This window comes from Ictalurus punctatus, chromosome 25 (genome assembly GCF_001660625.3).
Source record: "Ictalurus punctatus breed USDA103 chromosome 25, Coco_2.0, whole genome shotgun sequence".
Lineage (NCBI taxonomy): Eukaryota > Metazoa > Chordata > Actinopteri > Siluriformes > Ictaluridae > Ictalurus > Ictalurus punctatus.
The window spans coordinates 1601461-1613915 of NC_030440.2; the positions used below are offsets into that span (position 1 = coordinate 1601461).

Sequence of the window (12455 nt, forward strand, 5' to 3'; positions counted from 1 at the left end):
TGATTGTGATCCAGGGTGTACCCCGCCTTGTGCCCCATGCTCCCTGGGATAGTCTCCAGGTTCCCCGTGACCCTGAAAAGGAGTAAGCGGTATAGAAGATGGCTGGCTGGATGGATGGATAATAAAGAACTGTATACCTTTTTACTCGAAAGTTGTTAAAGCTCATCAATAAATGTTCACAATGAGCACCTACACAACATAGGAGGCATGATTTTGTCCGCCAGGGTTGCCAGGTGTGCGGTTTTCCTTCAGAATCGAATATTCCCTATGAAATATAATTCCATAGATATTCTCTATATATGGGAGCTGTATAATAGTGTGAGACTGGTTGGTGAAAACGTTATTTAGGCACACTTTATACTTTTAATACTGTTTATCCTTTGTATAGCACACAGCGTGAGCCACAGTTTCACATCTGACAGAAATCGGACGAGTCGGTGATGATTTTCTCCAACGTTCTGACGTAAATGTGTTCTGTACACGGCATCTTCTTTTAATTAGTGTATATATTAATAGTAGGTGGTTCCAGGTTCAGTTTCCGTGATGAGCTACAGCCTTAGTGAATGGACCATTAACGTCAGACGCATTGCTTTGTTTCAGATACTGTTTGGTGTTTGCCCTGGCGTATCTCGGCTTCTGTCAGATCACACGAGTGTATGTCTTCGACTATGGCATGTATTCGGCTGACTTCACAGGGTAAGGATTGTGTGTGTGTGTGTGTGTGTGTGTGTGAGAATATATTAGAGATTGTTTTGAACTCTTGCAGGTTCTTTATCTTCATGCTTCCTTTCTGTGGTTCCAGGCCAATGATGGTCATCACACAGAAGATCACCAGTATGGCCTTTGAGATTCATGATGGTGAGCTTCATATCAGTTCAAATGCCCGTGTGTGCTCGGACGTGATTGACTTGCCACGTCCCCTTTTTTTTTTTTTTTTTATGTATAATTTGATGTTTATATTCCTTTTCAGATTCATTTATTTCATTAGCTTATCCAGAATGCATCGCTAATATAGCTGCATTCATCCTCTTCAGTTGCATGCACATTCTCTTCAGCACACGCAGCAAAAAAATAAAAAAAAAATGTAGGTGCTGTGCTTTATTTGAAAAATGCAGGTGTTCACCGAGCATCCGCTGCCAAAAGCCTGGCCAAGCTAATTAAAGCGCAGGGAGATGAATGATGGAGGAGGGCTGAAATTACCACAGCAGGACCTTCTGTCCTCTTCTCTCCTGCGCAGAATGAGCAATGACCTGCGTCACGTCGGTCCCATACTATACATCTTTATCTGACTTATATTAATAATTGATCGTGACTTCCATCCTTCACATTCCTTCCTGCCTCTGTTAGCGTAGCCGCGGCGTGCGACTTAAAGGAACCCTCTGCGAGCCTGAACGAGAGCGGAATTCGATTTAAAAACCGTCAGCGTCCGGCAGACGCCGTTACCCAGCGTGAATGAAAAAGGTGCTCCGTCCCCGCGTCAGCCCGGGGTATGAAAGCACCGTCGCGCCGAACCCGTTGTTCGAAACGACCCCCGTTCCTCACTGCCACTAGTATCTTTGTTAAACTGTGTATGTTTGGTTAGTGAGTGGGTTTTTAAGGAAAAGGGTCAGAGTTGAACATCGGTGTTCTGACTGCAGGGCGTAGCTCATGTTCCGGTTCCAGACCAGAACACGTGTATAATACAAAGAAAACGACAAACCGCACCTTTTGAGTAGTATTTAGCGCACGTCAAATCCGATACTCTGACATCTCCGCTTTAAGGGAACGTAGGCATATTTAACCAAGACGGCATGGAAATATTTATTTATTTATTTATTTATTTATTTATTTATTTATTTATTTATTTATTATTAGATCTTGTTGTATGTTGTGATATTTTGGCCAGTTTAACAAATGCGTTGCTTTAAACTGTCGGTGATGAAACACAATCGACGCGGTGAACGTCGGTATAGTCGGTGTTTATTTCACCACCGGTGTGAGCATGGGCAGAGCGAAGAGATACCGATGAGGCTCGGGTTCGAACGGCACGGGTGAGCTTTACCCCGGGCGATCGAACTGACGTGGACGAGGCTGATGATCGGTGATCGCTTTCGTCGATTTCCAAAATGTTCTCTCGAATCTGTCAGAAATGGTGTTTTTCCATAAGTACGTTAGCTTATATGCGTCGAGCGAGAGTGGAATCTTTTAAATGCGCTTTTCCCCGATTGTAAAATTCTACTTCTGGTTGAGAGACGTGCAAAAGAAACAAGATGTTTCTATAGTTTCCAGAACTACTACGAACACTAGTTGGCTCAAATGTCAAAATCTGACCGTGCGGATGGTTTTCCTAGGCTGCCACGCACTTATGAATGCACCTAAACTAGCAGCTTCTATCAGAGCGCTTCAGACCGAGGAATCGGAACACGTTCCGTCCTTCCCAGTTCAGGCTCCTCTCTGTCGTTTATCTTGCGCCAGACGTTGGCAGTGACGTGAGCTGATTAGTTGGCTAATCTTATCGACAACATAATTGCAGCGATAACGTGAGGATTTTGTTCGGACCACATCCTCCACATCTCCACTCTTTGTGAAGCAACCTATCAGGGTTCACCTGACGCTACGGATTTACACCGTACTGCATCCGTCTCTAATTAGTCTCGTTCGTCAGCCTCCGCGCCGGGTGTTCGATAAAAGCCTGTTCTCACTGCCTGTTTCGCTGCACTCCAATCTCGGTGATAACAAGAGACTTCCTATAAACTTCAGAAGAGATTACCACGACATCGGGCGTTGGATTTATAAGGGTTTTTATTGTTTATGACTTCTATTGTCGTTTATTACCTATAACGACGGGTTCGTACCCTTTCGTTCTCAATCCCCATTAACACGAGATTACGTCTTTCTCTTCTAATCTCTATTAAACCTTTTCGTCACTTGTAGCTCGAGAAATTAAACGTACTGAATTGTTGTCGTTTCTGCTTGTTGAGTGACCGTACCAAATCTTAGTACAGTATATGTGAAGAATTCGGTTGCCCATTTTGTCCCGGTCAGCAACACTCGTGTGCTTTTTGAACATCCCTTGTTAGATGTAGTCCGCCATTGCTGTTAGAATAACCTCGGGAAGGCTTTCCAGTAGATTTTAGGGCGTGGCCGTCGGGATTTGTGTTCATTCAGCCACAAGGGGCATCGATGAGGTCCGGCGAGGACGCCTGGCGTGTATTCGGTGTTCCGGTTCATCCCGAAGGTGTACAGTGGGGTTGAGGTCAGGGCTCGGTTCGTCGACACCAACTTTGGCCGACCATGTCTTCATGGTGTTGGCTTTGTGCACAGGGACATCGTCACGCCGGAACGTGTTCCGTTCCAGTGAAGGGAAATCGTAATGCTGCAAAGTGCAAATACATTCTAGACAGATGTGTGCCCCGGTGTTGTGGCGACAGTTTGGGGAAGAATCCTGTACGAGTGTGATGGTCAGGTGTCTAGAGCTTTTGGTAATATAGTGCATGCGACACAATTTTTGGTGTGTTCTAGCATGGTCTGGTAAAGTTCGCTCTCGAAATTCTCTCTGATTTGAATCGGATTTCACTGGCACACTTTCTTTCGTTTGGGTCAAGTGCCACCGTTAACTCTTCTGTAAGTGTTACACGCTGTGAGAACTTGGCTTTCAGCTAAATACGAATGTTGGGGTACAACCTGGTATTTCCAGCAGAGAACTTGAAAAGCACCCAGTTATCCTTTAAGTGTTGACTGACTAAGCAATCGTTAAGTAAAAAAAAAACGACAACAAATGTTTACTGTATACGTGTATGTTCTCTCTTTCTGTGTGTTGACAGGAATGGCGCGGAAAGAAGATCAGCTCAATCAGAGTCAGAAGCTGCTGGCCATCAGGTGTGTAAAATAAGAGCGAGGGAAAAGAGCGGCCAGGTTTTTTTCTTTTTCTTTTTTCTTTCTTTTTTTTAATGTGATCAAGGAGATAAAACCAATGTTTATCATTTATCGTGGTATTCATGACTTATACGTGGCCACGCTAGAGGGAACTCGGCTTCCCTCGAACCCTTCTCGACCTCCTGTAACGCGGTAGTCGTGCCCGGACACCCGCCGAGCCGAGTCCGCCGTGTCTGTTTGTTTTGACCTGAAGGCACGCTTGTGAAAGAGAAATCCGGTGAGATCAGAGGATCTGAGAATAGAACTACCGGTAATGACGATAATCTGAAAATGCGTGACGTTCCGCTCCGGGTAAAGCCTGAAGCGTGTTTTGTTCGCTGACTGAAAGACGATCCAGGAGAGCAACGAAAAAAAAATCCGAGATCTGTCATTATATCTGCCGTCTCTGACGTTTTCGACATGGGGTGTAGGATCGTATAGCTCTTGTAGTGTGGCCCGGGCACTAGCGCTTCGGCATGTTTGGGTAATACAGTAGGATCGTACAGTGTTATGAAAACACGCCTAAATTTTCATATATTCGGCATCCGACGAGGAGCTTCTGGTCATTCTAAATGTACTCTAATTGCTGGAAGGGGCGCGTGGGCTTGTTTACTACAGAAGTATCAATGCTTAATCTTAAACTTTTGGTCAGACTGTCTCTTTGATTACCATGTGACCGTCCTCCAGTTCTTCCACATGACTGTTGCTCATGTTTTGTAGTGCGATGCGTTACAGAAATGTTTTTTTTTTTCTCTCTCCCCCATTGGTTGTATGTTCAGGCGGATGCCCAGCCTTCTCGAATACTTCAGCTATAACTGTAACTTCATGGGCATCCTGGCCGGCCCCACCTGCTCCTACAATGACTACATCGCTTTCATCGAGGGCAAGCCCTGCCGCCACAGAGAGCAGGAGAGCAACGGCAGACTGCAGGGGAAGACCAGACTAAACGACCCTTCGCCGAACGTAAGGCCCGCCTTCACGTAGAGCGTTTAATAGTACCGCCGGTGTAGAACCCTTACTGACTCTTGGCAATTAATTAATGTCGCGCCTTCATCGAATATCCAAGACGAACGTTTCGGTTGAGCCTCTCGGCTTTTAATCGGTGCCTAAGCACTCCGATGCTATAAATATGCAAGCAGCTCTCGGAGAATAGCATTCAGCGGTTGTTTATTTATATTTATGAGCCTGATTATCCAAAGGGATGTGATTTTTTTTATTTATTTATTTTTTTTGGTAAAAGTCCTGTACTCAGAAGTCCCTGCTTTGTGTAAAAGTCCTGCGCTGTGGTGTTCTTTTATTAAAAAGAACAATGTGATTGATGTAAATGTAATTTTTGCGAATATTTAGGCATCACGAGTCGCTTCACATGTAGATCCTACAGCCGCTGTGTTGTACGCTGTGACTGGAACTAACTTGTCTGTTGTATCGTTTGCAGATGGAGGTTATCCGTAAGCTTGCCACCTGCTTCTTCTCTCTGCTAGTCTTCCTCTCCGTCTGTAAAGTTTTTCCTGTGGAGCGAAATATCGATGACGACTTCATTGCCACCACGCCCTTCTACGCCCAGGTGGTCTACCTGTACCTATCCATGCTGACCACTCGGCCGAAATACTACTTTGTTTGGACTCTCGGTGCGTGTCGCTGGCTGTCTCTCTATCTTTCCCGTTCTTTTTCGTACACGGCGTATTTACAGCGCTTCTCTATATTCGTTTGCATATCATCAGCTTCTCCCTTCCCGTGAGTGCACATGATGATATAAGATCTCAAATAGTCTCAAGGTCCATTTTGTGACATCGCTGTGTGTCATGTGGAAACACGTGGGCCTTTTATACTTAGCTAGAGTCCGAAATGACCGGCTAGGAAAGTCTTTCAGTGTCGGTGTTGTGTAATCTCTCTGTACGTCGGTGCATCACCTTCATTAGCGCGAGAGGCGAAAAGACAGAGGCTGTATATAGCGTGACCTGAAAAGCCGTAACCGCTCGTCATGTCCTGTGTCTGATCTGAACAGCTGATGCCATCAACAACGCAGCTGGCTTCGGCTTTAATGGCTACGACAGTGACGGAGTGCCGCGATGGGACCTCATCTCCAACCTGAGGATAATGAACATAGAGGTCAGTCTGTTCCCGTTACCTCGGGTTCTGTATTTATAAATCAGAGTTGTAGGAAAAAGTACCAATTCTCATATGTTCTTATTTCAGCTTGCAACCAGTTTTAAGGTGTTTCTTGATAACTGGAACATCCAGACCGCGCACTGGCTCAAAAGGTGAGAGTGACTATTGGATTGAGGTTGCCTCGTACAGTATGCTGTTGTAGTAATTACACCTGCGTTTGCTCGTTCGGGAGATAGATTAGACGTCGGTTGAGTTCTAGCCAGAGAGAATCTGATTTTCAACAAAGTTTGCTGCCTAAAATGTATATTCTGGTATCGCCACCGAGGCAGGAGATCATAAATGTTTTTCACTGGAACAACATGGAGATGTTTTTATTTTGGCTACTTTCTAACCTTGCCTTATCACTTGCCTGCAAGCATGCTGGTGGCAGAAACTATCGGTCTGCGTCAAGAGAGGGATTTTCTCACAGCGTGAACATCAGGCTTTGTGTTAAGTTGTTGATGGCTCTGTGCCGTACTGAAGTGGAGAAATGGGCATAAGCAGAATCGATTCATTTTGTAATCAGATACCAGCTGTCAAAATGTCTGTGATGCTCCTGCGTCACAACTGGAAGGAAATTGTCAAGTGCTGTTTTGTCCTTTTTAAGAGATTTTAAAATGCTACAAGCGTACTTGGGATGGAGATGCATGCGAAAGGTGATTCAGTACAGGAAAACCTACAGGTTTCACTAGTCTGGGACCGTTGGTGAAAGTGTATCTACAGTGCCCCTTGGCATCCTTGGTAAATATGAGCAAAGAAGGCTGTGAAAAAATGGTTTTTATTGTTTTGTTCAAAAAGTTCACAAAAATACTCTGCGGTCATGGATATCAAACAGTGGCAAACACAACACAGGTTTATCAAAAGATCTTTGTTAAAAATAGGTGTGCAACTATTATTCGCGCCCTTTTAGTCAGTATTTTTTGCTAGCTTCCTTCGCCAAGATAACAGCTCTGAGTCTTCTCCTATAACGCTGACGAGGTTGGAGAATACATGGCGAGGGATCTGAGAGCGTTCCTCCATACAGAACCTCTCCAGATCCTTCACATTTCGAGGTCCACGCTGGTGGACTCTCCTCTTCAGTTCACCACACAGGGTTTCTATGGGGTTCGGGTCAGGGGACTGGGATGGTCAGGGCAGGAGCTTGATTTTGTGGTCAGTAAACCATTTCTGTGTTGATGTTGATGTATGTTTTGGATCATCGTCCTGCTGGAAGATCCAACCACGGCCCATTTGAATCTTTCTGTCAGAGGCAGTCAGGTTTTCATTTAATATCTGTTGATATTTGATGGAGTCCATGATGCCATGTATCCTAACAAAATGTCCAGGTCCTCTGGCAGAAAAACAGCCCAAAACATTAAAGATCCTCCTCCATATTTAACCGTGGGCATGAGGGACTTTTCCACACGGCTACCTCTCTGTGTGCTCCAAAACCACCTCTGTGTTTATTACCAAAACGCTCTATTCTGGTTTCATCTGACCACAGAACCCGATCCCATTTGAAGTTCCAGTCGTGTCTGCACACTGAAGACGCTCGAGTTTGTTCTTGGATGAGAGTAGAGGCCTTTTCTCCTGAAACCCTTCCAAACAGCTTGTGGTGATGTCGGTGACTTCAGATTGTAGTTTTGGAGACTTTCTGACCCCAAGACACGGCTAACTTTTGCAGTTCTCCAGCTGTGATCCTTGGAGATGTTTTATCCACTCGACCCGTCCTCTTCACAGTGCGTTGAGACGATACAGACACACGTCCAATTCCAGGTCGATTCATAACATTTCCAGTCGACTGGAACGTCTTAATTATTGCCCTGATGGTGAAATGGGCGTTTTCAATGCTTGTGCTATTTTCTTATAGACACGCCCCATTGTGTGAAGCTCAACAACCTTTTGCCGCACATCAAAGCTATATTAATCGCATGAATGACGAAGGGAATTTGGCCTGTGTGTTACCTCATATTTATACCCCTGTGAAACAGGACTTCCTCTTCCTGTTCACCCAGTTGTACTAAAAAACATAAAATATCAATGGTAATATACTTCAAATATATCTTTCTCATATGAATTCATAGGAGTGCCAATAATTGTTTCACACACACATTTAAAAAGGATATTTTATTGGGATAAACCTGTGTTGTGTTTGCAGTTGTTTGATATCCATGAGAGCAGAGTATTTTTCACAGCCTTCTGTGCTCAAATTTTACAAGGGTGCCAATATTAGTGGAGGGCGCTGTATTTTGCATTATTTATACGATTGAGTACAAATTTATTTTCATTATAAATGATATTATCAGCAAACCTGAGTGGAAGAGATCAGACTCAAGGAAAATCTGATCTTCTGTGCAAGTAATTTAACATGGTTAGCATAATAAATTAAAATAGCGACCTAAACGTAGTGCGTTATCTTGAATATATTCTTCAGGAGATTAAACATGACCCTTTCTCTGTTTGAAACCTTTTTAAACTCCAAACCTTTTCTGTTTAGTTCCAATATTAAATGAAAAAAGAAGATCCCAGATTTTCAGAGTGGTCTTTTGATCCTCACTGTTTATAGTTTATAAAATGTCGCCTTTTCACCCTGTGAAGCGTCTTCCAAGATTGCCGCATATGTACTACGCATGGTTAACATATGTGACTCACGGTATGTGAAACTAGACTTTGGGGGCTCTCACACTGACAGTTTAGTCTGTCAGCGACAATAGTTGCTAAAAATAGCAAAAAACAACAACAACAAAATGCTGAGTCATGTGTTCTCTATGCGTTTGTGGTGACAAAAGATGAACGCTATGCGAAGGGATTCACTAGAATCAAGTGAGTCTGAAACCAGACCGACCCTGCAGCTGGCGCCGGGAGCGATCGCACTCGGATTCGCACCACAGCGAACATGCCCGGTGTGAAAACCACCTTTATCGAAGACCTGAATGCATAGAGTGATGATCTGTTTGGAAGACTGCCATCTACTGGTGGAACATGGCGTTGATATTGCAGCAGGACTTTTGTAATATAAAGCGATGTGCCTGGGAGGTACCGCCAATACGTGCAATGATTAACAGAACGAACGATTATTATTGAGGATGCAAAAATATCGTCGGTAACCCCCAGGTCAAATTTAGGAGAAGGATGTGCGGGTAGGCCGTGTTTTTGGGCAGGATTTATGCATTGTATACTGTATACTCTTCTTGTAAGAGGCAATCAGATCATTCTGGTCCATTTCAGATAACGACACTATTATTATTATTATTATTATTATTATTATTATTATTACATATGTAAAGTTTATGGTGGCTAGCTTGTTGTATTTCCTGTGCAGGGTGTGTTACGAGCGCTGTCCTTACAACCCTACAGCTGCCACCTTCATCCTCTCAGCAATGTGGCATGGAGCTTACCCAGGCTACTACCTCACCTTTCTCACTGGCATCGTCGTCACGCTGGCAGCCAGGGCGGTGAGGAGCGTCTTCCCAACACACCACACAAAAATAATACTGACATCTAAGATTATTTAGTACAGATCCACCTATCCGAAACGGAGTACGCCCCTGAAATGCCAGAACAGAATCTTAATCGGATTCCACATTCGATTTGTTTGTAAGCACACTCGACCTGTCGTGACCTGTAAACAGGGGAAAACAAACTCGTACAAACGTGCAGTAAGATCAGTTTAGGGTTAAGTGTATATTTAGCATGGCATCAATTAGCTACGTTAATAATTACAATCCTTGGGTCCTCCCAAGGATAGCAAGATCAAATTACATACAGTTGTGTGAAAAAATAAGTACACCCCAAGGAAATTGTCGGCTTTTTCCTGACGTATTTGGACAAGCGAACACTTGTGAAACTTTATGGATTGAAGGTGTGATAAACGCAGGGGTGTACTTACTTTTTCCATGTGATCTGTTTTTTTTCTTTGCTCATTTAAATTGCGTTCTTTGATTTCCGATAGATTCCGTAGCGTTGTTTTGTGCTGTAAGAAGTAAAAAGAATTGAGATTTGGTGCATCTTTACGTTTGTATAAATTTATTCCCGGCTAAAGCCAAATCTCTTTAAACGTTGTGCTAATGGAATAACAGACTACAGTCCATTGCTCTTCCTCTACATGGAGGAGATCAATCAGACTGCAGAAGGTTACTAAAGACACAGCACAGGAAGGAGATTGATCCCCTTAAGTAGTTACTGTGGTGCCTGTCAGGCGGTTAACAATTAAGTAAGATGGATAGAAGGCTCGGTAGAGCACGATGAGCCGTTGTCTATCTTGATATAAAACTCGTTGTGTCAGCCGAAGTTTAAAGATGTAGTTCGAGGCATTTGTTGCATGTGAGCAGAACCGCTACAGTGCGGTGAAAAAGTATTTGATTTCTTCTGTTTCTGTGTAGATCTCGTAGTAAACTGTTTCAGAAATTAAAACAAAATGTTTGAAAACAAAGGCAACCCGAGTAAACACACAATACAGTTTTTCAATGATAATGTTATTTATTGAAGCAAAAAAGTTATCCAATACCAACTGGGCCTGTGTGAAAATGTATTCGCCCCCGTAGTTACTAATTCCCCAAATCTAGGAGTCTGCATTGATAATGGAGATCAGCTGGACGAGACACAACCAGACCTGATTACTGCAAACCCTGTTCAATCACATCCACACTTAAATAGAACTTTCTCATCAGCATGAAGTTGGTTAAAAGGTCTTACTCAGTAACACACTATGGCAAAACTGAAAGAAATTCCAGAAATGATGAGGAAGAAGGTGATCGAAAGACATCAGTCTGGGAAGGGTTACAAAGCTATTACAAAGGCTCTGGGACTCCAGAGAACCACAGCGAGAGCCGTGATCTCCAAATGGAAAAACTCGGCACGGTAGTGAACCTTCCCAGAAGTGTCCGACCTTCCAAACTTCCTCCAAGAGCACAGCGACGACTCATCCAGGAAGTCACAAAAGAGCCGAGGACAACATCAAAGGACCTACAGGTCACTCTTACATCAATAAAGGTCAGTGTTCATGACTCCACTATCAGAAAGACACTGGGGGGGAAACGGCTCCATGGAAGAGAGGTGAGGTGAAAACCACTGCTGACCCAGAAGAACATTAAGGCTTCAAACCTTTTGGGAGAATGTTTTTGTTTAGTCGAAAGTGGAACTGTTTGGAAGACAGGGGTCCCATTATATCTGGCATAAGCCAAACAGAGAATTCCACAAAAAGAACATCATACCTACAGTCAAGCATGGTGGAGGAAGTGTGATGGTGTGGGGATGCTTTGCTGCTTCAGGTTCTGGGCGACTTGCAGTAATTGAGGCGAAACGTGAATTCTGCTCTCTACCAGAAAATCCTACAGGAGAATGTCCGGTCTCCAGTCCGTAAATTGAAACTCGAGCGCAACTGGATTACGCAGCGAGACGACGATCCAAAGCGTAGGAGTAAATCCTAGTCCTAGAAGAACGTGAAAGACTGATCTCCAGTTCTCAGAAGCGTTTGACTGCAGTCATTGCTGCTAAAGTTTATGGGGGCAATTAGCTTTTCACATGGGTGATAGGTGTTGGATAACCTCTTTTGCTTCAATAAAAAAATAATAAATACAAACTGTATTGTGTGTCTCCTCAGGCCGTCGAGAAGAATAACTTTTTCACAGCACCGTCTTTCAAAACAAAACAAAAAAAACCTGAAGAGAATCTTCAGATCAAACAGTAAACCATGTGCTTTTGAGTATTATTTAGTAGTATATAGTAGTTATTTGCTTTTTCTAGTTTGGTCCTACAGGAATAGATGCGTTTGCTCTTGATATTGTAATAAATTTCGAATGATCCCTTGATCGATTTGAACAGTAGCGTTCGCCTGAAATGCAAATCCGACAGGAATAAATTCAGGGAGAAACGTATTCAGATGTTACAGACTGCAACTTTTAATGGATCCATTCTAAAGAGGTCTTGTGATTGATTAGTGTGCGTGCAACACTATTATTAATTCGATTTTTAAGCAGAGGAAACTTTTTATCTTTTTTTATTTAAAAAAAAAAAAAAAAAATTGTATTTTTATTTTTGACATTCTCTGTTCATCCCTCCCTGTCTAGGTGAGACACAACGTGAGACCGTACTTTTTGGGTTCGCCAGCACACAAGCAGGTCTATGATGTCATCACGTGGGCGAGCACACAGATAGCCATTTGTTATACCGTGGTGCCCTTTGTGCTGCTGTCTGTGGGTCCTTCACTCAAATTCTACAGGTATGACTAAAACACCATACACCGCGACACTCATACGAAACATAGTGCTGCTGTTGAGTTTGAAGTAATATTACGTGGATTTAATTATGCTACACAAAAGAAGGCATTTTTAACCGACCACAAGCGCAGGCTTTAAAGTCTTTCCCCATTTTGTACAAAAAAGGTTTTGTATGTGATCACTGTGGATTCCACAGATTATTATTATTATTATTAT

At 43.3% G+C, this 12455-nt stretch overlaps 1 protein-coding gene across 3 annotated transcripts in view; it reads left to right on the top strand.

Annotated features, from left to right (window-relative positions):
- mboat2b (membrane bound O-acyltransferase domain containing 2b) overlaps positions 1-12455 on the top strand; it is a 35856-nt gene that overhangs the window by 21383 nt on the left and 2018 nt on the right. For all 3 annotated transcript variants that reach the window (XM_017455823.3, XM_017455825.3, XM_017455824.3), the window contains exons 4-12: positions 601-696; positions 803-858; positions 3804-3858; positions 4674-4857; positions 5330-5522; positions 5900-6003; positions 6091-6155; positions 9344-9476; positions 12090-12241. In XM_017455823.3, the coding sequence (XP_017311312.1) occupies positions 601-696; positions 803-858; positions 3804-3858; positions 4674-4857; positions 5330-5522; positions 5900-6003; positions 6091-6155; positions 9344-9476; positions 12090-12241 (1038 nt within the window). The remainder of the gene's footprint in view (positions 1-600; positions 697-802; positions 859-3803; positions 3859-4673; positions 4858-5329; positions 5523-5899; positions 6004-6090; positions 6156-9343; positions 9477-12089; positions 12242-12455) is intronic.